This window comes from Talpa occidentalis, unplaced genomic scaffold (genome assembly GCF_014898055.3).
Source record: "Talpa occidentalis isolate TD23 unplaced genomic scaffold, MPIMG_talOcc4v2.1 talOcc4.5, whole genome shotgun sequence".
Classification (NCBI taxonomy): Eukaryota; Metazoa; Chordata; class Mammalia; order Eulipotyphla; family Talpidae; genus Talpa; species Talpa occidentalis.
The window spans coordinates 118,783,969-118,809,649 of NW_023604861.1; the positions used below are offsets into that span (position 1 = coordinate 118,783,969).

A 25,681-nucleotide genomic window follows, 5' to 3' on the forward strand; every position below is an offset into this window, starting at 1 on the left:
CTTTTACCCAAAAAAGTTTAACACAGGCTCAGTAGAGCGTGTGTTTATTTAAGCTTGTTGGAAAAACATTCCTATCATTTCAAGAATGACTAAATATTTTTCATTCACATAGTTAGCATTCCAGACTGTGTTTTCCTGCCTCTGTTGATTAGATGAAAATTAGCAGGCTCAAGTCTGAACTATTAGATTCAATTATTATCTTAGTAGAAAAATTATGAGGCTCCCAGCAATAGTGCCCTTTGAGGTACGGGAAGTGGGACAGCTGGGCAAAGAAAGAGAAGCCCACGTTGGCAGGCTACTTTAACAGGGGTTTCCTCTCAGCCAGGGCTGCTTGAACGCTGTGAAATCGCAGGCAGGGATATGCTGGTCATTTGTTTCAGAGTCAGCTCTGCACAAAATCGTTCTAACGTTATTTTAACTACCTAAAGATATTTTAAATTACCAGGGAAAACAAAGATGTTATGGAATTCATCCATGAAAGCTTTCTGACTTTTAGGTTAAAGGCCCAGGTTAACATATAGTCATTTACTTCACATTTGTATCCAACATATGACCTTATTTGGACAAGCAAAAAATCAGGCTGTGCTATATTTTAATTTCCATTTATGGAACTAGTTTCCAGGACACTTAGAGTTAAAGGATGAAACAGCATGCCTAACAGTCTTTGAGATGTTACAAATATTTTATTATTTGTAGCCTGCTATTAATAGCCCAGTCTATGGCCCTGAAGCAATACCACCCATTAACTAACTTTTGATCCCCAATATGTATCAGAATGTCAGTATCATGCGACCTTGCAGCATCTTTGACTTCACCACCTCTCAGGTCAGCCAAACTATGTTTGACTTCTTGCCACAAAAGCAGTAGCTTAATCGTTTAAGATACTGTTCAGTGAGGAAGTATTATGGGCAGGGCTGGAAACATTTTTTCTTGTTCCAAAGAATTCCCACCCAGATTTGTGCCTGGTACAGACTTTTCTGGCAGTCCAGGAGAAATATCATTTGAAGGGTGGTTTGATACAAATGGTCTCATTAGGATTTATGGGAAAGAATAGAGTGCGTCTATAAAATCAGAACTAAGGATGAGGAGGGGCTGACGTATTTAACAGCTCGAGAGCAACACAACATGCAGTATATTGGATGAGTGGATTCTGAAGTGGCTTATGAAATTTCTTGACAGGGGTCAAGAAATGCCCAACACCCTCTCTTCAATACTGTATGAGATAGGGACAAGCAAAGATCCGAGGAAGCCCGGGGGCAAGAAGGAAGATAGTAGATTATCTGGTTCAATCACATCTTGTTTGTAAGTCCAAGAGTTACAAAGAACCCATGCATGGGGAATCTCTTGTTCCTCTCCTTCAAGAGCTGGTTCAATCCAGGTTAGAAGTAGACAGACTAATATGATGGACCCTCATATACCCATTACCCAGCTTTGACAATCTACAAATAACTCTGACTTCCCATCTGAAATGGGAACTGTATTTTGTTTTAGTTTCAGAGAAACAGAAATAGTAAAAAACACACTACCTATTCACTCAATCAGGACCATGGAATTGACTTACTGGGGATTCAAATCACAATACTGATTACTACCTTTAAAATTTAGCAAGGTAGTTCCTCGTTTTTAAAAAGTGGTGCTTGGGTGTTGGCGCTGCAATCCCTAAGATCACTAAAGCCATCAACTCCCCTCAGCATAAGACTCTGCAAAGATCCAGTCCTGAGAACAGGTAACACTGATCAGCTGGGTGGGGCCCACCCCTAAGTCCGGATGAGGTGGCAGCTCAAGTTCGGTTTCAAGACTTCTAAGTGACAAGGACATTCCCACGTCTTGTATCAAATGTCACCGCAAGCTAGCCTTGCACCTGTCCACATCTCTTGATGACTCTTCCCTGAGTCATCCTGGGCAAGTCATACATCCTGCAGCCAAAACTCCCCTCCCCAATTCATAATCTTCCCTTTAATTATCAGATAAGATAGGGGAAAATGGCACCCTGTCCTACAGGTCCCTGTGAAATTAAGAATCAATTAAGGGGTGTTTATATCTGAAGCTACTGGGAAAAAATTAGCAACTTATTCTCAATATTCCATTGTGATGTTAAAAAAAAAAACCGTGCCTGTGTAAGTAGCTTAACTACTAATGCAGTGGTACCTATTCATTCTCAAGGCAGGTCTAAAAAAGCAGTATATTAAATGTTACAGTGAGGATTGCTTTGGAGGGCTGGGGAAGTCCCATTTGTGAAGAAGGAGAGCTGTAAGATTTCCTACTCTAGTCTTTCCCCCACTTCCCAAACTCATTCATTTGCCTTTAGTCATTAAAAATGTCTGCGCTCCTATTCACATGACAGGTGCTGTTTACGGGTTTAAAAGGCTATGGTAACTTCCAAGCTCCTGGGGGTTGCAGTCTCTTTTAGGCTCATGGCCAAACAGGGGTGCAATGTATGGTTGCCAGGATCAGGGGACACAGTGCTACCACTCTCAAGCTCTGTGTTCTCAAGCAGGTTAACACCTCTGAACTTAGGGATCTGTGATTGCAAATTGGAAAGGCAGTACCTGTATGAAAGGGAAGCTGCGAGGCCCAAATGAGTTGATGCCCTGAAAACTGACTCATAGTAATTGTGCAAGAAATCTCAGCCTCTGTCACGGAGAGTTATGTAAGTAAGATGCTGCAAAAGGGGCTGGGTGCTGAGAAAGACTCCACTCCATCCACTGCCCTTCCTTTTTCTAGTTTTTAAAGAGAGGTAAGGACAAATGCTCTCCCGTGCCTTTCCATTCCAGCTCTGTACAAGGGTCAGAAAATTAAAATAATGTGGTTGCGGAATACAGGCGATGTCGAGAAAAGTCAGGAGAGCAAAGTGTAAGAACACCAGCAGGTATGTGCTTACCAACCAGAATGGCTTATCTGTGTACCTGAATTGGGTGTTGACAATATCTGGGTAGGACTTAATCATGAGAGTACTTAAGTAGCAATTTAAAAAGCACTTAGGTACTAGCTGTCAAGTAACAACTGAGTCTCCATGGGCCCTAGGTTCATGTCCCCAGTCCTCAGGGAGTAACTGAGCATGTTATGCTGGGACGTGAAGGGTAAGTGTCTTTAATAACAGTCACAATGAGGCTCTTCCTCCCTACAGGTCCTAACACACTATATTTGGCAATGCGGTAATTTGTTTAGAAAGAATCCTAAAACATAATCCTTGAATGGCGTTCCTTCATTAATTTCAGGCTGAGCAGCTCCCTTGAGACTGCTACCAACAAGGGCCAACAACTGTTATGCAACTGTGTGCAGAGGGATTTAGTGAGTGATAAACCATGTAAATACCAGTGTTTCTGTCTCTAAATAGTTCTGAGGATTGTCTATGATACACTCTATACTTTGCTTTTTTCTTAGTTCATATAATCCTTTTGCTATTCTGAGATCAAAGTTCTACCTAGAGATGCAACTGGATAACTGTTGAGAAAAATACTTTCAAAGTATTTCAAAGACTTTCTCAGATCCTACAAACTAAGCAAGAAGATGCATTCACCTGACTTTCTCGCAAGTTTATTATATTAACAATCTTTTCATGCTGTTATCTTTGCTGTGTGCTGTTTTGACCCCAGGCCAAAAGTATCTTTGTGTCTTCCTATTACATCTTAAAATAAGAGCTACTGGGCCACAAACATAATCTTATACGAAACTCCCTACTTAACTAAGTTAAAAACAAGAAACACAAGATAAATTAGTTTTCTGAGAAGGAGAAAACAGAATCTTCTTGAGACCCGCTGGAGAGAGGCGAATGGAGCAGGAAGGAGACAGAGAGAAGCCGAGACCACAGAATCTTGGAGGTGGAGCCGGACATTGAGTTCTGGTGAGGTGCCGAGCACCGCCAGGTCACGATGGCTGAGGAGCCAACTTCAGGTGTGTGGCAAGTGCAGCGAGGTCCTCACACTGAGAGGGAGGGCCGGTGGGTGGGTGGGGCACATCCAAAACCTGAGAGTCGTTGTCAAACTAGAAGTGATTTCCTCCGTCATTCCACTGCTGTCTCTCCCGCAACAGGGCCAAAAGCCAGAAATGATGGGGAAATGGAAACAGGGGTGTGAGTAAACAAAAATGGCATTTGGGAGCAGGGAAGCAACCACAAATGTACCCGAATCTGACAGGCTTCATTCTCTCCTAGTCAAATCGCAGAAAGGCAACAGTCGTGGAGAAAGTAACGTAAGCCTCAAGGTTTTTGGTGCAGCACTGTTTGAGGATAAGATGAAATCATGTGCAAGTATGAAGCGCTTAGCCCACAGCACCTGAATCCAGTCGTTGCTTTTCTCCTGGCTTAGTTTATAGCAGCCTAATGTTTCCTTTGAGGTTCACTGGGAGTTACTGCCCATGTATCTTTGCATTCGACACTGTATTTGGACTGTAGACGTTCATTAATAAATTCTTGGGAAGTAATGGCTAACACTCTCACTTTTCCTCAAACAGAAGATTAGATCAAACTCTATGCAGACATTGCTGAGATCAAACCCTAAGTAACAAATCGAATGTTCTCTTGCTAGGCAAATATCGACATGAAGGAAGAATAGAACAGGCCAGGTATGTATAATTCCATTCACCGGCTGCTTCCTTTCCGTGATGGATGGATATGTGAATGAATGCAAAAGATGAATGCATTTACCTTTAGAGGAAAGTACCCCCTTCATTTTAGTTTTTTTTTTTTAAATTTTTTAATTTAATTTAATTTTTATTTTTTACATTATTTTTGTTTTTTTTTAGTCTGATTTTCAATTGATGATTTGCAACTCGTGAAGTTAAAGGGTTTACTCAATTACATTTCTTATTCTTTTAAGTTCTCTTGCATTATTATGCAAACATATGTGCTGAAATAGTTCATGTTCTGTCCCTAATTCTTAGGGAGAGATATTCCCGCCTTCCCTTGTCTCTCTTGTAAAGTTGCTGCATAGCATTATACAGATTTCCATACTCCTTTTTCCAGCACTGAAAGCATGCCTTCAGGGGATGGGAGGAGTATGTGTGTAACGGGATGGGTGATTTCCACAAAATTGGTCATCTGGAAGCTATAAAATTTTGGAGTGCGGCAGCCGCACGCTGAGTAGAGTAATGGTGAGGGAACCGCTGATGTCAATACAACTAGAGCCCTCCAGCTTCAAGTTTTGAATGATTTCTAAGCCCTTTAATAATTCTAACCCCTCAGAGGTTAACGAAGCAGTCAGGAAAACTCTGAAGTGTGAGTTTATTAAAATTTAGGTAGAAGTAAAAGACTCCTTGAATCAAGACTTAGTCTACTTAACTCAATTTCTGAGAAGACCTGTCAATTTCTTAATACCCGCTTCAAAAAATTCTGGAAGGACTCATCCTCAACAGGGAATTTTTCACTCATGATAGTTCATTTTCACTCTGCAAGTATCCTCCTAAATGACAGACTTTCTCTGCAGGATCTGTTAGGATAAATATTCTATCTCTTGTCTGTCCTAGAAGACATGGACAAAGGATTAAGACTGACTTGAGTAAGTGCAAAGAATCTTCTCAGAATGGGGAAGTGGAGCCAAATAGGGGCTGGACACGAAGACTCATTTAGGAAGCCTGAGGCTCCTCTCCATTAAACAGGAAGGGAGATGGAGGATGCAGGTAGCCAAGACCCAGGGAAAGCATGAGAGGAATTGCAAGCTACACCCATCGTGATAAAGGAACAGAAAGTATGCTCGGGATGAGGGCGCTAGGTTCCTGCACCTGCCCGTGACGGTTCCCATTTTACTTCAGCTGCCAGAACTCTTGGGCTTATGGCAGCCTCAAGGTCCAACATGGTGTGCTAGAGTCATGGGCCTATTTCAATTTTACTTTGACGCACTGACCTTCCCATGTTAATTAGGCTTGAAGTAAACTGAACCGAAATATATCTACTCTTCTCCTGTAAACTATTCCGAAAAGCCTATTTGCAATGGTAAAATAAAGACTGCACTATTCGCACTGGAAACTTGCACCATTTTCCCCACACGATTAGCTTTGGCAATATAATAAATTCATCTGCGACTGGTAACAGCATGAAGCAGGCATTATGCCTGAGGAAGTAAAAAAAACCAAACAAAGCAATCTGGTAGAAAGTTATCCGACATGAGATTCTCGCAGGGGACTCGTCAGAACCACAAGGCTTACCTACGCACACGGGGCAACACTCCCCAGGCACCTTCACGGGGTTCATGCAGCTCTGTCCGCAGGCGGTCGCTACGCAGTGGGGCTCGCCGCTGATGCACTGGCAGAAGGTGCAGTCGTCTTCCCGCCACCGGTCCCCGTGGGCGCGGATCTGGCCATTGGCGTAGCAGCCCGCAGGATTATTAAAAGGATACACTGGATCTGAATTAAAATGTGAGTTCAGAGTAAGCCTGAGGGTATTCTGCGTCCCATCCCTGCCTGCACCTAGACATGTCATCCTGGGTCCCAGTCATCAGCAGTTCTTTTCCAGCTGTGATCAGCAGGGGCTCAGGGTGCACAGGGTATCTCCAGGGGAACATGCAAAGGCAGCTGAATTTCCATTCCCCCTGAATTTCCATTCCCCCATCCTGACACTGTAGACCGGACAAGGCTCTGTGGCATAAAAGCCAAGGCACTGGTGTGATCGTTCCTTAAAACTCCAACACTTCACGGGTGGAGCTGTGGGCTGGTAATTAGTGCAGGTCCGTTTTAGGCTCTGATAATGGCTTATGAATGGTTGAATTAAATGTTTAAATGTTTTATCACCCCTCATTTCCACTGCCTATAAAGTGGAAAGAATAATGGCACAGAGTGTGTCATTCCTTCTGGGACCGGCTGAACTCTTCACGTGAGAACAGCAGTAAGGAGTGCACAGGCCCCTGCTTGTTGACAACAGGCCTGACATACCACGTCTAAACCAGGCGCGCTTGACTCCCGAGCCCTGAAGGGAAGGCTGTGATGTGAGTCTAGGCCATTTTTCTCTCATGAGCTGGGCAGCAAAAGCAGCAGTGAGGCAGGGGGACAAATGAGCCAAGGCTACTGGGGGCAAAAGCTTTCTGAGGATGTAAGTACTGCATTAAAAAATCTCCAAGCATCCTTATCAGGGAGAGCAACCAGACAAATCTTTCAATTTCCTGTTTCAGAAACAAGAAAATCTGGCTGCCATGAGCAGGTGCTGCTGAGCTGGGGGGAAAGTCCAGGCAGTTTTGAGTTTGGTTCCCCTCGCTCTAAAGTGGGAACAGGGCATTATAGTAAACTTAGAGGGCCAAAGTTTAAAAACAATGTGGTCACAGCTTTAGAATGGCAGTTAGCCAGAGATGGAAGTAGCCAAGAGACCTGAGCTAGATAAGATTTCATAAATTCCTTTGTAAAAAATATTACACCGCATACTTCATTTCTACTTTGAACCAGGGTCTGAATTCCAGGAAGTGAGACATTACCAGCTCGGTGCCCAGACAACTCATTATGTGGCCACACAGAGGTCCCTATCTCTGTTTTACACCACCAACTACTACACGGCTTCAGAGATGATTACACACCGTGGCAGTGAGGGAACAAATCAGTGGGGAAAGTGAAAAGTTTGATTTTTTTTAATCCCCAGTGACACTCAGAAAGCGAAACACCTTTGTCCTATGTTGGCTGAAATAATTTCTAGCAGGGAAAAGAACTTCGCTTTGATGAACAATTGTTCAAGGCTAGGGATGCCATTTGTATACTTAAAACATTTTCAGAACCTTCAGTATTATGTGGCAAATATAGCTCAAGCACTGAGAAGAAAAGGATTTTAGGAAAACAGAGAAAGGTCTGGAAGATGCCATGGTCTGTGTCCTTCCATTCTGAGGTGGAAGTAACACCAGGGCTCAGACCTGGCACATCTGACTTCAGACTGAAGGTCTGGGGCTCAGTCAGGAAGAGAGAGCTCACCCCACCTCCTTTTCTGGAAGGTGCAGTGTGGTCGGACCAGACACATAGTCATGTGTTGTGGGGGTCTTACCTCCTGACTTCAGTATAAATTCAGATAAGGGAACCCACTTTTACTTCAGTTTCCTAATCCTAAAAATGGGTAGGTTGTAGTTCCAAGTTATTCTGAAATGTTTACTATTTATGAGCAGCAGGGACGGAAGGGCAGAGCTGCTAGAGGAGCTTGGAACTATTACTCCTCAAGTGGAATAAAGAACAAGAAGCCCCTAAGAGTCTTCTGTGAAAGGCCACACCTGACATTGGGCTGGACACCAAGCTGGTATCATCACCAAGCTACACTGTGACCCCATTTTCACCAACACACATTTTCAAAGGAGGGGAGCAGCAAGGTGTGACCCCACCTGGAATGGCCTGTGTGTTAGAAGGGGGCAGGTGTGAACTAACTCTGAACTAACTAGCCGAGACTGTCAACAATAGGGTAGTTCTGGCCTAGGACGGTGGGGAGTGAATTTTAATGTCAGGGTAGGAGAACATCCCCAGGACTTGGCAAGGAACTGCAGGTGAGCAACAGCAAGCACTCTCATCAACACTCATGCTAATCTGCAGAGACAGGTGATCTGCTGTCCACACCCAGGGCACAGCCTCTCTCGGGGAAGCTTTTTCAGTCTATCTAGCATCACACCAAAAAGATCAACCACAGTATAATAAAAAGGGAACCTGCTCATTATTCCTCTAGTTTGGGATGAGACTGAATTAGGTCAATTTTAACATTAAAACTCTGAACCACAAGTTTTCTTATACATCTTCAGTGAGAATCTCCTCGTACCTTCACACACGGGGCAGCACTCCCCTTCAGGCACGTAGTACCGCTCACAGTTCAGCTCACCACACTGGGCGGTGAAGCAGATAGAAACACCCCCTTGGCATCGGCAGAACCGGCAATTGTCCATTCGGAACATATCCCCATCATTATATTCCACATTGTTGAATACACAGGTTGGCTTTGTTTCTGAAAAGAATTAAAACAAGACACATTTGAAGTCATTTTTGAGTCGTATGCGTTTATGTTTTTCAAATAGACTCTAGAATATTCTGTGTGAGAGCCAGAGGTAATAATTTGGTGGATATTTAATACAGGATATGATTTTTTAAATAAGCTTTATTTTTAACAGTAAACTCAGGTGTATAGCAAATTGGGCAGAAAGTACAAAGTTCCCCTAAATGATAAAATTTTTTAGACAGGAGCAATAAAACAAAGTAAAATATGCAAAACAGTATCTACAGAATATATAAAACAAAATATATAAAACACATCATTATCCTCTTTATACAGAGGAATCAAAATTACCTTTAGCAAAATCCACCTCTCCCTACTCTAAATAAAGGCACCCAGTTGAGCATGAAATGCACGTATATGGTTTGGTTAAGTCATTCTACCTGAAATAAATGATCCTGCCTTCACATTAGATTTTCTTCTGCTTTAAAAAATTTGTCTTTTTGAGGGGTTGGGTGCTGCTGTTCTTCTAGGATTCCCTAAATTATTCTTCTCTTTATATGGTTTAATGATCTATAATTTCAATAGTGCTTGGCCCTTAATAAAACCTTTTACATAGTCTACCTCACTTAACTCCAGTAACAAAGGTCTGACATGTTTTTATGTTGTGTTTAGAAGTAAGGAAATGCTACGCAAATTGCATAAAACCACAAGTTTAGCAAATGATAGAAGTAAAAACAGCTGCTCTTGTCTCATGCTCTTTCCATTGTGTTGCAAGGTTATGTTCTACTAAAGACCTGAACCTCTGTATTTAGAATTCTCATCATATCAATGATTTTGAAAAAAAATTTTCCCTGTCCTGAAATACTGTCCCTAAATACTGAATACCTTATCTTTAGTTTTGGCTGACTTAATAGAACTCCCACCAGACAAACATGTCACAAGAAAAAGAAAACAACAGATCAATACCTCTTATAAATATGAAAGTCTTTAAAAAAATATTAGAAGGGGTCCAGCAACATATAAAGCATTATATACCATGACAAGTGGGCTACAGTCCAAGAATTTTGAAAGGCTAGTTTTATATAGCCAAAAATCTACTTATGTAATAAGGCAGGTCCATAAGGGACAAAAGCCACATGACCATCTCAGCAGACACAGAAAAAACATTTGACAGAATCCAATACCCTTCCATAATAAAAAATGTTCAATAAGCTAGAATAGGAGGAACTGCTTTGACTTGATGGCAACCTATCAAACCTATCAAAAAATCACAGCCAACATCATACTTAACAGAAGAGTCTGAATGCTTTCCCCTTAAGAACAGAACAAGACAAAGAAGTGCATCTCCCCACTTCAACGTTGTAACAGAGGTTCTAGCTGGGACAGCTAGGCAAGGAAAAGTAATGAAAACCCTCCAAGTTGGAGAGGAGAAAGTAAAACTATTTTTTAGTTACAGAAGACCTCACATATGGTGAAAATTCTAAAGAATCTATCAAAAATACCTATCAGAATTAATAAGCAAATTCAGCAAGATTTCAGGGAACTGCAATCGAATAAATGGTATTTCTGTATACCAGCAATGGACAACCTGAAAATGAAGAAAACAAACCCATTCATAAAGGCAGCAAAACTAAACCAAAACAAAGCCGAGAAATATGACTGCAGAATTGGGGCTACTAGAAAGGGAGGGAGGTTTGGGTAGGAACAAAGGGGGAAGGGACCCCGTGGTCTATGACTATGGGGGCTTTGATCATGGGTGTGGTCTGGTGACAGACATCTGCAGATGTGTGAACCTATTTCCTGGAATCACAGATAGTGATGTAAACCAGTGTTACCTCAAAACCAGCAAACAAAAAACCCAGCAATAACCTATTTTGTCATAAGCTTAATAAAATGAAGCACAAAACTTGTACCTTGACAACTCTAAAACATTGTTCAAAGATATTTCTGGCCTAAATAAATGGAAAAATATCCCATGTTCATGGATTAGAAGATAATACTGTTAAGATAAAAATCTTTCCCCAACTCATTTAAGTACTCAATGCAATCTCTATCTTAAATCTTTGTAGGGTGTTTTGGGTTTTTTTTGGGGGGGGGGTGGGGGAAGAAACGGATAAGCCAATCCTCAAACTTATATGGAAATTCAAGAAACCCAGAATTGCCAAAAAAAAAAAAAAAAAAGTCTTGAAAGTGGAAGGATTCACAGCTATTTCAGGGCATATTACAATGCTACAGTAATTAAGACAACATGGTACTGGCATAAGGATAGATACATATATACACACAGAGGAGTGCAACAGAATTGTTTGGGAGCTCAAAATAAACTCTATTTACTGATATTCCCCAGTTTTATTGAGCTATAGCTGGTATACATCTCTTTGTAAGCTTACAGTATACAGCATTACATTTATTAATTTGTGACACAGGACCCAAGACAATTCAATGAGGGAAAGAATAGTCTTTTCAACAAATAGCGCTGCACAGCCACACAAAGAATGAAAATAGAGTACTCTGTACCACACCATTTACAAAAGTTGGCTCCAAGTGAATCATGGTGCTATGATCTAAATGGAATAGCTACAAAAATAGAGCTCTTAGAAGAAAACAGGAGTACATCTTTGTAACTTTGGATTAGGCAACAGTTTCTTGGGTTTGACACCAAAAGCACAAACACAACAAGAAAAAATAGTTATACTGGAATTTGTCAACTTTGTGCTTCAAAGAACACCAGTAAAAAAATAACCCAGAGAATGGGAAAAAGTATTTGCAAATCATGTATCTAAGACAGAACTTGTATACAGAAAGCATAAGAACCCTTACAACTCAATAATAAAAAATAACCCAATTAAAAAATGAGTGAACATTTCAACAGATACTTCTCTCCAACAGAAGTAACAAATGACCAGTGAGCACATGAAAAGATGTTCAGAATCACTATTCAGGGAATACAAATGAAAGCCACAATGAGACACCACTTCATAGCTAGAGTGTAACGAAAAAGATACAAACAACACTAAGTGTTGATGAGGATTTGGGGAAACTGGCACTGCTGGTGAGGACACAGAAATTCAGTGTCCTTAGAAAAAAGTTTTGGAAAAAAAATTGTACTCCCTCAATATAGTAAAGAATTACCACATGGTCCAACAATTCCATTCCTAGGTATATACCCGAGAAATGAAAACACATACCAACACACAAAACTGTACACAGATGTTCACAGTGGCACTATTCACAACAGCTAAACAGGAAGGCAACCTAAATGTCTATCAACTGATTGATGGATAAACAAAATCTGGTGGATCCAAACAACAATGTCATTCTTGGTTCTATAAAGACAGAGCTCTGACAGTGCTTCAACATGGATGATACTGGAAGGTGCTGTGCCAAATCAAAGCAGCCAGTCACAAAAGACCACAGATCGTATGATTCTACTGATAAATGTCCAAAAGAGGCACATCTACAGAGACAGAAGCAAGGTGAGTGCCTAGGGTTGGGAGCTGTAGCGGGGAAATGGGGCATGCTATTGAGTTCAGGAATTTTGGGGGAACTGATAAAGTTCTCTAAACTTGATTGGCCTCCTCAGCCAGAGGGTATGTTCCAGGACCCCCAGAGGATGCCTGAAACCATGGAGAGTGTTGAACACTATGTTTTTTTTCCCCAAACACATACACCTATGATAAAGTTTGATTTATAAATTAGGCACAATAAGAGATTAACAATTACTAATGATAGAGTAATAAAATATGCTACAATAAAGCTATGTGAATGTGGTCTCTATCAAAAGATCTTGCTGTGTGTTAATAATTTTGGACCACAGTTGACCATGGTTAACTGAAACCAGGGAAAGGGAAACCGTGGAAGAAGGGGGAACTACTGCATGGCACTCCTGAGTACATAACCCGTGATTGTGCATCCTGAAGTGAATGTTTCAGAAAGCTGGTAAAATGCAAGTCTCCCAACCAGAAGCAAGATCTCCTGAGCTATGCTCTCTATTTAATGAGGTGGTGGGAAACTGGATTATGATACACACAGTCTCATGGGGTCCTCTGTCCCTGTACTTCTTATTAAGTCACTCTGCATGACTTAGATACTTGAAGAAACTTTTATTGCATTTTATTTTGAATGTATTTACATCTGTACCATACCAAATGACTCTCTCTCGATTTTATAACAGTTCTGTCCAAAAGATAGAACAAGTCCTAGTAACCATTCTTCAATGAGAAAAATGAAACTGAAAGAGATTAGGTGACTTGACTAAGGTCATAGAACTAGTGTGAGACAAGTGGTGTGTGTATGTTTACACGGGCAGCAGATATACATGCATGAACCTCTTTCCTAGTGCTAACTGAATATACTTTTTTCCCTTCAGAAATTAATGTTTTATTAAAAAGAGTCATCTTATTATAGATCAGATTTCTTTTACATATTTTTAGCCAACACGCTAATCTAGCACTACATTAATCTAACATACTAACTAAAAGAAACCTGGGCATTGTGGTCACAAGTTTCAAAGTGAAGGAAATGGAGCACTTTTATGAGATGAGACAAATTACTGTACTCTTACAAAATGTGGAACATCCATGCAAACCAAAGGGGAAAAATTTGATAAATCAATCCATGTTAATTACTTAGCTGAATCAACCTCATCTAACATCTGGGTGAAGCCAGAGATCTTGGTGCAACATTTGCAAAAGTGAGGAGGGAAAATTCTGGTTATGAATAAAACTGTTCTCCGTGAACCTGTTTTTGCAGTGGGACGCGCAGAAACTTAAGTGGAAGAGGACAGATCTGTTATCTGTCATGAGGTCTGGGGCAGTTAGGTTTCATGAGCTCAGGCGCAGAGAGGGAGGGAGTGGAATTTAGAGAGATGGACAGAGTCCCAAAAAACATAGCCTAGAAGACACAATCAATTCCTTAGGATAAAAAAAAAAAAAATCACACAGCATAACGAAATCTTTGTTTGATGGTGAGAGAAATTTATGGAGGCTTTTCAGGAAGGTGCATGATAAAAAGACTGGCAGCTGCCTTTGAGGGGCGATGACCAATGACTTCTGCACTCATCAGGGATGGATGGCAATCTCAGGAGAGTGTGGAGATTACTGCTACCTCTGTAAGAGGACCAGTTCAGTAGATGCAGGAAAGAAATATACTACAAAGAAATAATTTACTATGTAATTTGTAATTCTCAATGCATAGAAGCATAAAAATGTCTATTCAGTGATTTTTATATGCATTTTGTGCCTGTCCATTTAAATTTTATGTTTCTAAGTTCTGGAATCTTCTGTTCTCTCTTAAATCTATTCCAGAGTTCCTAAAAAAGTCTTATAGTATAGACTGTTGATAATCTGTTGCGTGACAAATTACGCTAACTGGCAGATGGTGATACGTATGTAATTTTAGTGAAAGAAGAGACTGAAATGTAGAACTTCAAATCCAATGTCCAAGTGGAGATAAAATCCAAATAGATATATACTTCTGTTTTCTTTTCCCTTCAGTATCACAGAAGGTTAATGGCTAATATCTCACCTCTGGTCTTATTTCACTGGGGGGTGAGACATACAGGAGGCAAGCATAGACACCATATGTCAAAACAAAGACAACTGTAGAGCAGATGACAAACGTTTGAAAATAGCTCTCTAAGTCAACAGCAAACTGATATAACCACAAAGGTGAAGGCTCGGAGTACTTGAGTACTTTTCTCTAAAAATATAATTTGTGTATCTGACTCTTATCCCTGGCAATTACTTAGAAAAACACGATGACCTGCATACCTGTAGATACTGTCTTTTTGCTTTTTACCTTCAAGGTATAATTTTATGGTCCTGATTCTCTAATATTTTACCACTGTCACTGCTTTGGTTGTCCTCAAAGGTGCTTCAAACTTTTCCAAGCTACTTGCTGGCAAACACACACCTGTCTATGTATGGGAAATGCATGTGTGTGTGTGTGTGTGTGTGTGTGTGTGTATATTTTCACATGTGTACATGTGCCTGAATGTCAAAAGTAGTAAAACACAGACTTTGAGACAGAATATCCTTAAACACTGTTCGGATTATAAATTTTTATGGATTATAGTTCGAGTCTCCTCTACAACCGAATGACTATTATGGTGACAAAGACACTATAGCAGGGTAAGGAATGCACAACAAAGATCACCCAATGAGGTGACGGTGGCAAGAAAGAAGTCACCACCAGGAACACTGTGACTGTGCTTTGTCTTCTCCACATTTTCTCATGCAGATGGCAAGTCCTGTTCCTGAAGCCAGAGCTCTCTATAAAGTGGGCCTATAAAGGGGCAGAGGCCCTTAAGCTACTCCAAGGCCACACAGGCGGGGGCTGTGATTGGTTCTCCCGGTCACGTCACACTGGAGCAAGACACAGGTAATGTTCCGATAAGAAAGGCACAACATGTAGGCTTCTATAGCTCAATAGGAACTGCTCTTCCTCACTTAAGGTCACCCCAGCAAGCTGTATTAAGAGAGGTGGCATTTCCAGGGGGCAAAGATTCAAGTGTCGGGCAGGACAAGGTGGAGGATACCAACAAAGCCACCCTTCTGTGGGCTGTATTTTATAGCCACCTCTAAAGGGAATTAGGATGCTATGAACCCCCTTCCTAGCGCACTTATCACCTCACCAAAACCTGGGTGCCCTCTGAGAGGTGGACAGTAAGCTATTACTCACAGACACATGGACAGAGTCCTGCTTCTGGTTCAGGTTTGAGAATGAGGGACAGACATGAAAGCACCTGCAGAGCACCGTGCCCTGGAGGAGGCACACCTGAGATGCAGGGTCAGGAACCCCGACTTCTGCCTCAGGGGGTGTTAGCTCAATATCCCACCTAGAGCATCACCCTCAATTAAGTCACACTGCAGCAGCACCAGAGAAAAGAGATCTGCTTGGTTGCGTGCTGCTTTTGAACAGACATTACTGCTGGCTGGATAAAAACAGGTGGAGAAAAGCACTACAGAGACATGTATGACCATGGAGTTTTTTCTGCCCCTCTCCTTCCATGCTTATATTATAAGGGCTTTAAAAATCAGGAAGCTCATTTCACCTTCTCCATCTGCCCAGAATGTCTAGAACCATTGCTCTGGATCAGGAAGTAGGTACACAAAATTATAAGAACCATTTGCTCCTGCACAACTCCATGTGCTTCACATATAACACCCCATTTAATTTACTGTTCATCACTTCTTTTTATAGATTTGGAAACTGAAGGTGGGGACACAAAGAGACCATCAAAGTTTCTGTATCGGGTGGGAAGGCTAGAGAGAGAGCAGAAAATCTTCTGAACTCTGATTCTTATAGGGAGGAGTTACCACATTTCTCTGTAATGCTGTTACATTGTTCAACTCTATCTTCATTTTCCTTGTGTGTCAGATATGGGCTAAATAATGCTCTCTACAATTACTGACATCGCACTTGCTTTTTATTTTTTGTCTTTATCCTTTTATTTATTCTAATGGAAGGGTATGTTTTAAGTCCTCCTCCCTTCCAGCATCTAAATTCAAGAAACACCATGTACAAAACACCAGTCCATCTCATGAAAGGTGGAAGGGAGAGGTGGCTTCTCCCTAAAGGGATCTTTGACTGAAGAATCCTTTTTTTGGATTACAAGGGTCAAGCAAAAAGCTTGATTAATGACCAAGCACTGATCAAAGATGTTCTCGTCTAAGTAAGAAAACGCTAGCCTAGATGAACAATGTCTTTTCTGCTTCAAATTGTGATAGCTTAGAAGCTGTGGTATAGGTATACAATGGAATACTACTCAGGTAAAAAAGGGTGAACTCTTAGCATTTGTGACAACATGGGAAGGACCGAAAGGGGACTACGCTATGTGAAATAAGTTAGAAGGAGAAAGACAAACATTGGATTTTACTCACAACTGGAATACTAAGGAACAGACAAAACCAAACCAAAATGAATCCTAGAAATCTGACTGCAGAAGTGAGACTACCAGAGGGGGAGGTTGGGGGCAGGGAGAAAAGCAGGGGTTGGGGGGAGGTCCACTGGACTATGGCAGAAGATTATGAGTGCTTTGGTGATGGGTGTGATATGGTGACATGTGCGTCTGAAGAAGGACGCCCTGCACCCCTAAATCGCATACGGTGTTACAATTCAGTTATCTCAATAAAAATAATAAAAATTTAAAAAGCAGAAAAAAAAATTCACCCACTGGGGTAGCTCCCATGTGGTGTTAGTTATACAGATCACCTCCTAGCAGAAAGGCGAGGAGGGCCTGGATGAGGGGACTACTGTGATTACAAGATCTGTGATTCTTCCCCTGGAATGCTTAAATTTTTGAACTATGAACACAGCAGAAGATGACAGCTATGTGCAATCTGCTATTAAAGTTCCAATATTCTCTTTCTGATGGATGGAATGATGATTCGCTTCCTAGCTTCCTTCACTGCACTGTGGGATCTTAGCAAATCTTTCTGAGTGAATTTCAAGTCCCTGAGTATTTTCCCTGCCTTATGAAAGGCAGAAGTGCTAGGTTGAGCCCGCCCTCCTCCTCCTCCTGCAAAAATGTACACTCTCTGAGAACAAGAGAAACCCCACGTACCATTAACACATTCAAAGACATCACAGCACTTTCCAGGTGTCCCATCTCCACGAGAGACTATGCGGGGAGTGGATCCCACCTCACACACCGGGAAACCACATAAGCCAGAGAGACACTCGCATCTGAAACCAAAGAAAAGGGAAGGAAAACCCCATGAATAAATAACAACATAGAAGGCGGGAATCCACAGTCGTAGTGGCTGTGGCAAATAAACTCGTCTATCGGACCCTGTCCTGTATCTGGTGTCACTGGGGGAGGGGCAGGAGTTCTAACATAACTGGCTTCCCAAATAACGAAGGCTCATCTTCTTAATATCCGCTTAGATTTTAACTTTAACCATTTTGACAGGAATGTGCCTAAAATGCAAGACTTCATTTCCTTAACCAGACTGGTATAGAGCACAGCTGACATTTTCAGGGTGATAAAGGTCTATTGTTATTTGCCTACATTATATTTTTCCCTAAAAAATATGTCCTCATGTTACTGCTTTGTTGCTACTGACCTTTAGATGTTTTTCAGACTTTTCTAACTCTTCTTAAAAAGAAAAAAATTATTTATTTATTTATACAAGCACTGGGTACAGTCAGAAGCGCGGGAGGGTGAGAGAATTCACCAGAGCCAGAGCAGGGAACAGAACAGGCAGACTGATGAAACACACTGCTGAGGGGGGAGCAGCGGGCGGCAGGAGAGGTCTGCGCGCCATATGGGACCCTCGCCGGTGGATTGAGCCGGCGCTGCAGAGGCTGCGGGCAGCTTCGCAGCCCAATGCTCAACCGCTGCACCAGCAGGGGAGACCCTCTAACTCTTCTTTCAACTACTAAGTCATTAGACTTTCAGCCTTTTTGTGGTCAGTGTGTCTGTGTGTAGTAGCAGCTTCATCTCGAGTCACGTTAATGCATGTACAGATGTGCAGAACAGAAGCAACAGATTCTGAGGCCCAGCGGCTCTTTATAAACAGAGGGCACAGGCTGCACAAGTGGACTTTCTGAAAGCTATTGGGAAACTAAAGTCTTAATGTCTTGGATCTTCTGTGCCACTCTACGTGCCTCTGTCTCTGCGTGCGTGTAAGAGTGGTTCCGTGACCTGCAAGTTCATTCTGCTGCCTGTAATCCTTAACTTTGACTCTGCTCCAAACTTACCTAAACACAGAAAAATAAGAGGAGGGAAAAAAGTTGTCAAACTCCCTGATGCTTTTATGATGAAATAGGAGGCAGAAAATGAGCAGTTCAAGACAGTAGGGCATCAGGATGGAAATGCAGCACAAGGAGCTTAGGGCTAAAGTCTGACCCTGGTCTCCAGTGGTGGGGATGAAGTGTGGGTCAGTGGGTGGACAGGATGATGACTCCTAGAACTCCCAGGTTCATAGCGGTGAAAGGAAGGCTTATTTATATACCACAGTGGTCAAGGACAGGGGAAGGGAACATTCCCAGCAGAGAACTATTAACACATTCATTAATTCTGGGTTTCCCTCCCTTCTTTTTTAAGTGATTGTTTTGTTCTTCTTATGTTCTTCATTTCTTTAATGAATTAAAATAAGCTTGTAAGTCCACAAGTACCTTAACTACCAGACCCAGAGGTTTAATTACATCCATAGTTAACTGTAAAACTAAAAAGGAAATTAAGTTCAAATTTACACCACAGATCATTAAAGCCACTAAAGGTGTGAATGACCTCCCTCAAGGTAGAGTCATTCAGACTTCTTCCATGGGTGATGGTTCCTGGGAGAAGAGGGTGTTAGAGCACTGAGGGTTTGCTGAGATGGCACCTCTGCTTATGGTGTAAAACAAATGTTTACCTGTTTTGTGTGAGCAGAGCTGGGAGCACTTGATTCACAATCTGTATTCCTACAGGACAATCACCTTCTGGGGCTGGGTAAATATAAACTGGGCTTTCAGTTCTGGTAAGGCCATCCCACGGTCTTTCATTTTTATGTGCCTAGCCACTGCAGTTTTAAGCACATAATCATAACACTGATATTAGAGGAATAATATACTGACTACATTTACGGCACTTGACACTCTGTACAAAGTTTCAGAGCTAACAGACTAACTGAGCAGAGCATGGAACACACCCTGATCCCGGAGCCTGGATGTGGTTTTAATGCAAGCATCTTACAATAACAGCTGACTAGCCTTTTCTTCCACATCTTCTTGGACTCACATTCTCACTTAGTGATGTGTTCCATGGAATCAGTCTCATTTAAACACCACAGAGCATGCAGTCAATGAAAGAATGCCTCTTCAAATGTTGGCCTGCAACCCTTACTGAACATGCACATACCAGGCACTCTGTGAGGCTGTCAGAAATCACACGGACCCGAAGACAACTAAGTTACCCTAACTCTACTTCTTTACCTTTTATGTTTGACTTATTTCCCAACCTTTAAATCTCTCTCTTGTTTTCCTAGAGACCCACAAAGGTTGTCTCCAGCATGTTGTAAAAGATCTAAAACTGTACACTGCTGCCTATTAACTCACCTAGGGGGGAAAAAAAACAAAAACCAAAATCTTTATACTAAATCTTTACTTTCAAACCCAGAATGATTGCACAGGAACAATACAAGGAGTCAGATCCCCAGATTTTGCTGGCTGGCTGCTCCTAGCTCATCCCCTTCCTAACAACCTCTTTGTAACTCCTCCCTACTAATGCTATCATGTATTCCTCAGCTTCCCTTGAACCTGAGATTAGCAGATGCTAACAACTATTAGCATCTTAATAATGAAGAAAATTATCAGACAACCCCAAAAGGCAAAAGCCTGGGTTCATATCCCATCTCTATGAGAGGGTGGGCTGGTGGTACAATGGTTAGCACAGCTGCCTTCCATCCCTATTAGGTTGATATTTTATGAAAGTGCCATTTTTGCAGGTTGAAAATAGTGAAACAGCAATTTCCTATAGTTTGACATAACACAACTCACATGAGTTAGCAAATCCAGAACCCCATCAGGACCCTTATTTGTCAAGGAAATTTATAAGTCCAAGGCAATTTTTAAAAATTATTTCATAAGGTTATTCTAGATTGTTTACACTTGGAGGTAGTGATCCTCCCTTTTACAGATGGAAATAGGGAAATAGAGTCTAATCAACTATCCTGATGTTATATAAGGTGCCCAGGGCTATATTTTTCTACTAAGAGTCTAGATTTTCTTCTACTGATTCCAGAAGAAATGCTGAATGACAGATCAACTAAAGCACACGTTTTTATCTTGCCCTCACCAACTTTTCTCTTTTGCCCCCTACCATTAATCTTTTTCCTGTTTTTTACACCCAAAAACCTGGATAGAGAGCAAGCAAGAAAATGGAGAAAACACATGGATTAACCCAAAGGGAACAAACTAACATGTGAGAAAGTCCTTGTTCCTCGCTTCTGGAACCTTCACTCCCCCAATTTCCAGGCTTTAACCCAGTCTCCCTTCACCCAGGTCGCTTCCTCTCCCAAGTCATGCCACACCTGTCTAAGAGCTCAGCTCCTGTTCCATCCTCACAAACCTTCCACCCCTTCATCTGGCTGCGTCTCTGAGTGTTGCTGACGGCCCCCACTCAGCCTGCCTGTGCCCGGCACACAGCGTCATTAACAGTGAGCTGGAAATGCTGGGTGAGTGTCTTGTTTGGAGTTATCTGGCAAGGGCCTTTTTAAACAGTGGTGTCCCAATGAAGGAGTAGATGTTATTTATGGAAGAATGAGCTTTTTTTTTTTAACAAGACTGCCCTTTCAGAAATTTCTAACTACTTTGTAACTATATACTTAAACAGGTGATAAAAGCAGTTATTAAAAGTCTACCTTTTCCGAAACTTAAAAAAAAAAAAGTCTTCAACTCCTCAGCCTCGCATTCAACACACCTTAGTTCCAATGTATCTCGAAGCATCTTTATTTTCCTGGTGCTACTTACACTTCCATTCTCCAAACAAGCCCTCCCTCTGCTGTCTTTGTGAGGCTCCCCTTTCTCCCTCCTGAGCATGTCCCGTTCAGCCCTCATCTCCAGCTGTCTGTGCAGATACCATCTGTCTTTCTAGGCCAACCTCAAATAACAGCTCCTCTCTGCACCCTCAAAGAACATACTTTTCTTAAAGTCCTTCTCATAAGGCCTGACGGTGACCTGGGGACCCATCCCCCAGCAGTGCACTCTGTACCTGTTTGGTCATGTTTGGTCACCAGGTAAGGATGGTGAAGAGGGGAACTGGACATTAGTGGTGGACTTAGTGTAGTCCCCACAGCGGTTTTAATGATGCCCCCCTGAAAGTGACATGCTACTTCAATAAAAAATAATTGATTGAAAACAAATATTTCTCAAATGGAACAGAACTTGAGATGAATAAAAGAGGAATATTTACCATATAAAACAAAACACAAAGAGAAGCAGAGCGCTGAGATTTTAAAAAAGCTACATCAGATGACAGCTATTTGCATGACACCTTGAACAGAACTGTGAAGGGCTTTAAAAATAAATAAGTAAAATAACAGCTTTATTGAGATACAGTTCACATATCATAAAATTCACTTTTCAAAGAAGTATGTAATTCAGTGGTTTTTATATTCCCAGGTTTGTGCAAATAAAACCACTTTCTAATTTTAGAATATTTTCATCACCTCAAAAAACAGACCCTGTATTCTCCACCTCCCCTCACTTAGCCCCTGGCAATCACTAATCTATGTTCTCTCTCCATGGATTTGCTTACTGGGGGCAGTTCATGTAAACAGAACCACACACTACATGGGTTAAGGGCTTTTAAACTTCAAACAAGAAACAACCCGTATCTGCTATTTGCCAGAAAAACCAAGCCTCTAATGTTATCCCTCAGTATTAAGATAATGATCAATCAAAGCACGACATTAATAAATTTTTGCATAATGTAATCACAGCTGCAGCCAGGTGGGACTGGGCTAAGCTGTCTTTTTCTCTCTCAAGTAGGTAATGGATTCAGCATCTTGGGCATGAGTGCCTGAGTGCGAGGGAGAACGCAAGGAGATCTTCTAAGCCCCTAGAGGGCACTCCCCTCCTTAGGAGGCCCACGCTAGCCGGTTCTGCAGCAAGGCAGCGTGTGCCACTTAAGCTTCCCTGGTGCCTTCTATTTCCTGGACTATGACAGTCCCAGCAGGCCAGAAGGGCGGACTGGGCACAGCGACAAGGTGCTCACAGGTCTAGCCTATTTTATCTTTTAACTTCCATATCCCACTAGTTCCACCTCACACCTGGCAGCAAAGGTAACATGTAGCTTACTGAATCCACCTCTCCCATCCTTCGCCTCTGGAGAGCCACAGATCACATGTCTACCTGGTCTCAAATCCCCGCTTCTCTTTCACCCATGGTGAATTCCACTCCCTTAAGGCCACCCACCGTGCAAGGGCTTCTCGCCTCTGAAAGCAACCAGGATTAATTTTCCTTCCTCTGACCTTCTAAGGTACACAGGAGTATTGAACTCTTGGGAGTACCTGCTCATCATACGAAATCAAAATCCTACTGTTTTGCTGGTGAATTCTTCTAGTGCAGGGGGCCATGTCTTTTTTGCCTTGTAAATGAAAAAAAATGAATGATAAAGGCATCCAAACTAACACTTTCTTTTCATCACTAAAAGCCAGAGGTTAGACTACGCATTGTTTTTACAGTTCTCACTTTCAGAAATCTTTTAGACTGAGAACAAACAAAATCAGTGTGTGGAGGGAATGACTATGGGATCTGAATGCAGGTCCCAGGTGCTACACTTACGGGTTGCTTTTCTGCAAGACTGAGCAGAGCTTCTGAGTGTGCGCATGGAATAGGTGCTCCAGGAGATTCCACTGCAGGGAACCTGGGACCCAATTTCTGAGACTCTTGCCCCTGCAGGTGCAGGGTCTCAGTCTCTATAGTTTAATGGATGCACTGCAAAAAGTCAGTTCACCCTATTTTGTCATTTAAATCAGAAGAATGACTATTAGCACTTGCTCTTAATCATTTATGAAGACTCCTTCCTTTCCAAACATAGTCTCTTTTTTGTTAAAGATTCATTTATTTATTTATTTATTTATTTATTTATTTATTTATACAAGAACCTGGGTAAAGGCCAGATTCGTGGGAGGATGAGAGGATTCACCAGAGACAGAGCGGGGAACAGAACAGGCACACTGATGAAATACACTGCTGAGGGGAGCAGCGGGCGCGACAGGAGAGATCTGCCATGCCATGTGGGACCCTTGCTGGCTGGCCAGGATCGAACCAGTGCTGCAGAGGCTGCAGAAAGCTTCACAGCGCTGCGCTCAACCGCCTGTGCCACTAGGGTAGGCCCTCCAAACATAGTCTCTTAGGAGAGAAAGGGGGGAACACCTTTATTTACTGTCACCTTTAGTTAGCCACTTAAAACCCCGGATGCTCAGTACTCTCATCCATTCTATGAGAATGAACGTTCTTCTAACTCTGAAGCCCCATGACTCTACTAATGCCATTCCATTTGCATCACTGTCAAGATCTGATCCTGGTTCACCCCTCCCACAGCCTCGCCCTGGCCCGCACCCAGTGCCAGGAGCACATCACAGCCTTGCATGCCGAGCTTACTGCTGCCTCTCTTTGTCCTACTGCTCCCCTCTTGTCTTTGCTTCTCTTCCTCCCCACCCCAAGGCACACCCTTCTCCTTGCCAAGCACCTCAAACTTCAGGTCCATTCCAAGATGGTGGGTATTCTCTACGAGGGTTTTTTGTAGATTTTTTTTTTTTTTTGAGAGAATGTGTAATTACATCTCTACAATCACTTCCCCTACTAGCAAAGACTAAGCGATGCGAGAGAGGAGACAACACACCCCACACTGCATCCCGTGGCACCATGTGAGTCTCCACAACTGAATCATGACTTTAATAGTAAGTGGAGAGTGAAGTTTGTTTCACCAGTGACGAGAGACACTGCACAGGAGCGCCACTCTAGGGGCTGCAGAAGAGGCCTAGGTGGATAGGGTCTTCCTTGCCACTCTCATCGCAAAGGGCAGGGGTGCCCAGAAGGGACCTCTGCAGCTGCAGCCAAGGACAAGTGCTAATCTAACATTCTGCCATACAGTCCTGCAGAGGAGGAAATCTGGAAGCGGCAAACCATCAGCCTCATCTTTCCCAAGAAGACCTTAGTGCTGCTCAGATCCCAAAGGAAAAACAAGTCAAGGAGGCCTTTTGCAAAGGCTGCCGCCCAAGGCTGGACATAGCCACTTCTGAACTGCATGGGCCTGTCCCCACAGGGCGGGAAGTCCCTGTCCATAAATCATAAACTACTATTTGTAGGTGAGAGGGAGGCCTCTTTTTTTGTCAGAAAACAAGGACAGATAAGGAATTAAAAGGGCAAAGCACTTGTGCTACTAGGATTCCACAGAGTATATTAATGAAATAACTGTCAGGAACAGAAATTATGACATATAAACCATATTTCTATTCTATAAAAAGCAGCTTCAACTTTAATTAAATTTGATGCACTCTCTTTCTACTAATTAAATTTCTTAGCTCTTTCCAGGAATGTGTAAGTTTAGAAAAAAAGAGAGACTGCCAGTGAAACATCCAAGCAGCTGCAGGGATCCCACATAAATGTCCAACCATCCTTCTTAAGAGGTTTCTCAGGGTCACCATCAGAGAGTCACTTAAGTACCACTCCCTCCGGCACCCTTTCTGGCCTCTCTCCAGCTAACTCCCGCTCGTGCTCCTGCCTCTCACCACACAGGCTGTGAAACGAGGCACAAGGCCAGCTCCGGAAGAGCACACACTGCCTCCTACAGCCACCCTCTCCTAGTCTCAGGGTGCTATCACCCCGCAACCAAAATCTGCACATGACAGGACAGCTCCCTCCAACAAGGTTGGCTTGTGGCTCATGAAACTTAGGGTGCTCAGCTGAAAGAAAAGTGGTAAAAATTGTAGGGAAATAGAAGTTGTAAGCCCAGATGGCTCTAATAAGATTTATAATGTTATCTTCTAGAACTATGCCTTACAGTGCAATAAGCTTGTGGTCAGGACAGAGCAACTCCATGTGATCGGCTAAAGAAGACTTGGTAGGGGCTTAGCCATGGCAGCAGGGAGACCAGAGGTACAGAAACACACTGGGAGGAGCCCCAGGGCTTGTGCTGAGAGCTCAAGCAAGAATTCATCAAGTGTCGAGTGCCAACCGAGTCCCAGGGACAGAAGGCCCTCTTGCCTCCACTCCCTCAGGTCTGGGGGGTGGGGGGAGACACTGGCATTTGCTTTCATGGTGGGCAGGTGGGACTCAGAGAGTAAAGATGGGACAGGGGAGAGAGACACATGG

The 25,681-nt window shown here is 42.4% G+C and overlaps 1 protein-coding gene across 1 annotated transcript in view; it reads right to left on the reverse strand.

Moving 5' to 3' along the window:
- CRIM1 (cysteine rich transmembrane BMP regulator 1) overlaps window positions 1-25,681 on the reverse strand; it is a 171,368-nt gene that overhangs the window by 55,573 nt on the left and 90,114 nt on the right. The window contains exons 5-7 of the mRNA XM_037528236.2: window positions 17,442-17,563; window positions 8,705-8,887; window positions 6,142-6,339 (exon numbers count right to left, since the gene is read on the reverse strand). Of these exons, the coding sequence (XP_037384133.1) occupies window positions 6,142-6,339; window positions 8,705-8,887; window positions 17,442-17,563 (503 nt within the window). The remainder of the gene's footprint in view (window positions 1-6,141; window positions 6,340-8,704; window positions 8,888-17,441; window positions 17,564-25,681) is intronic.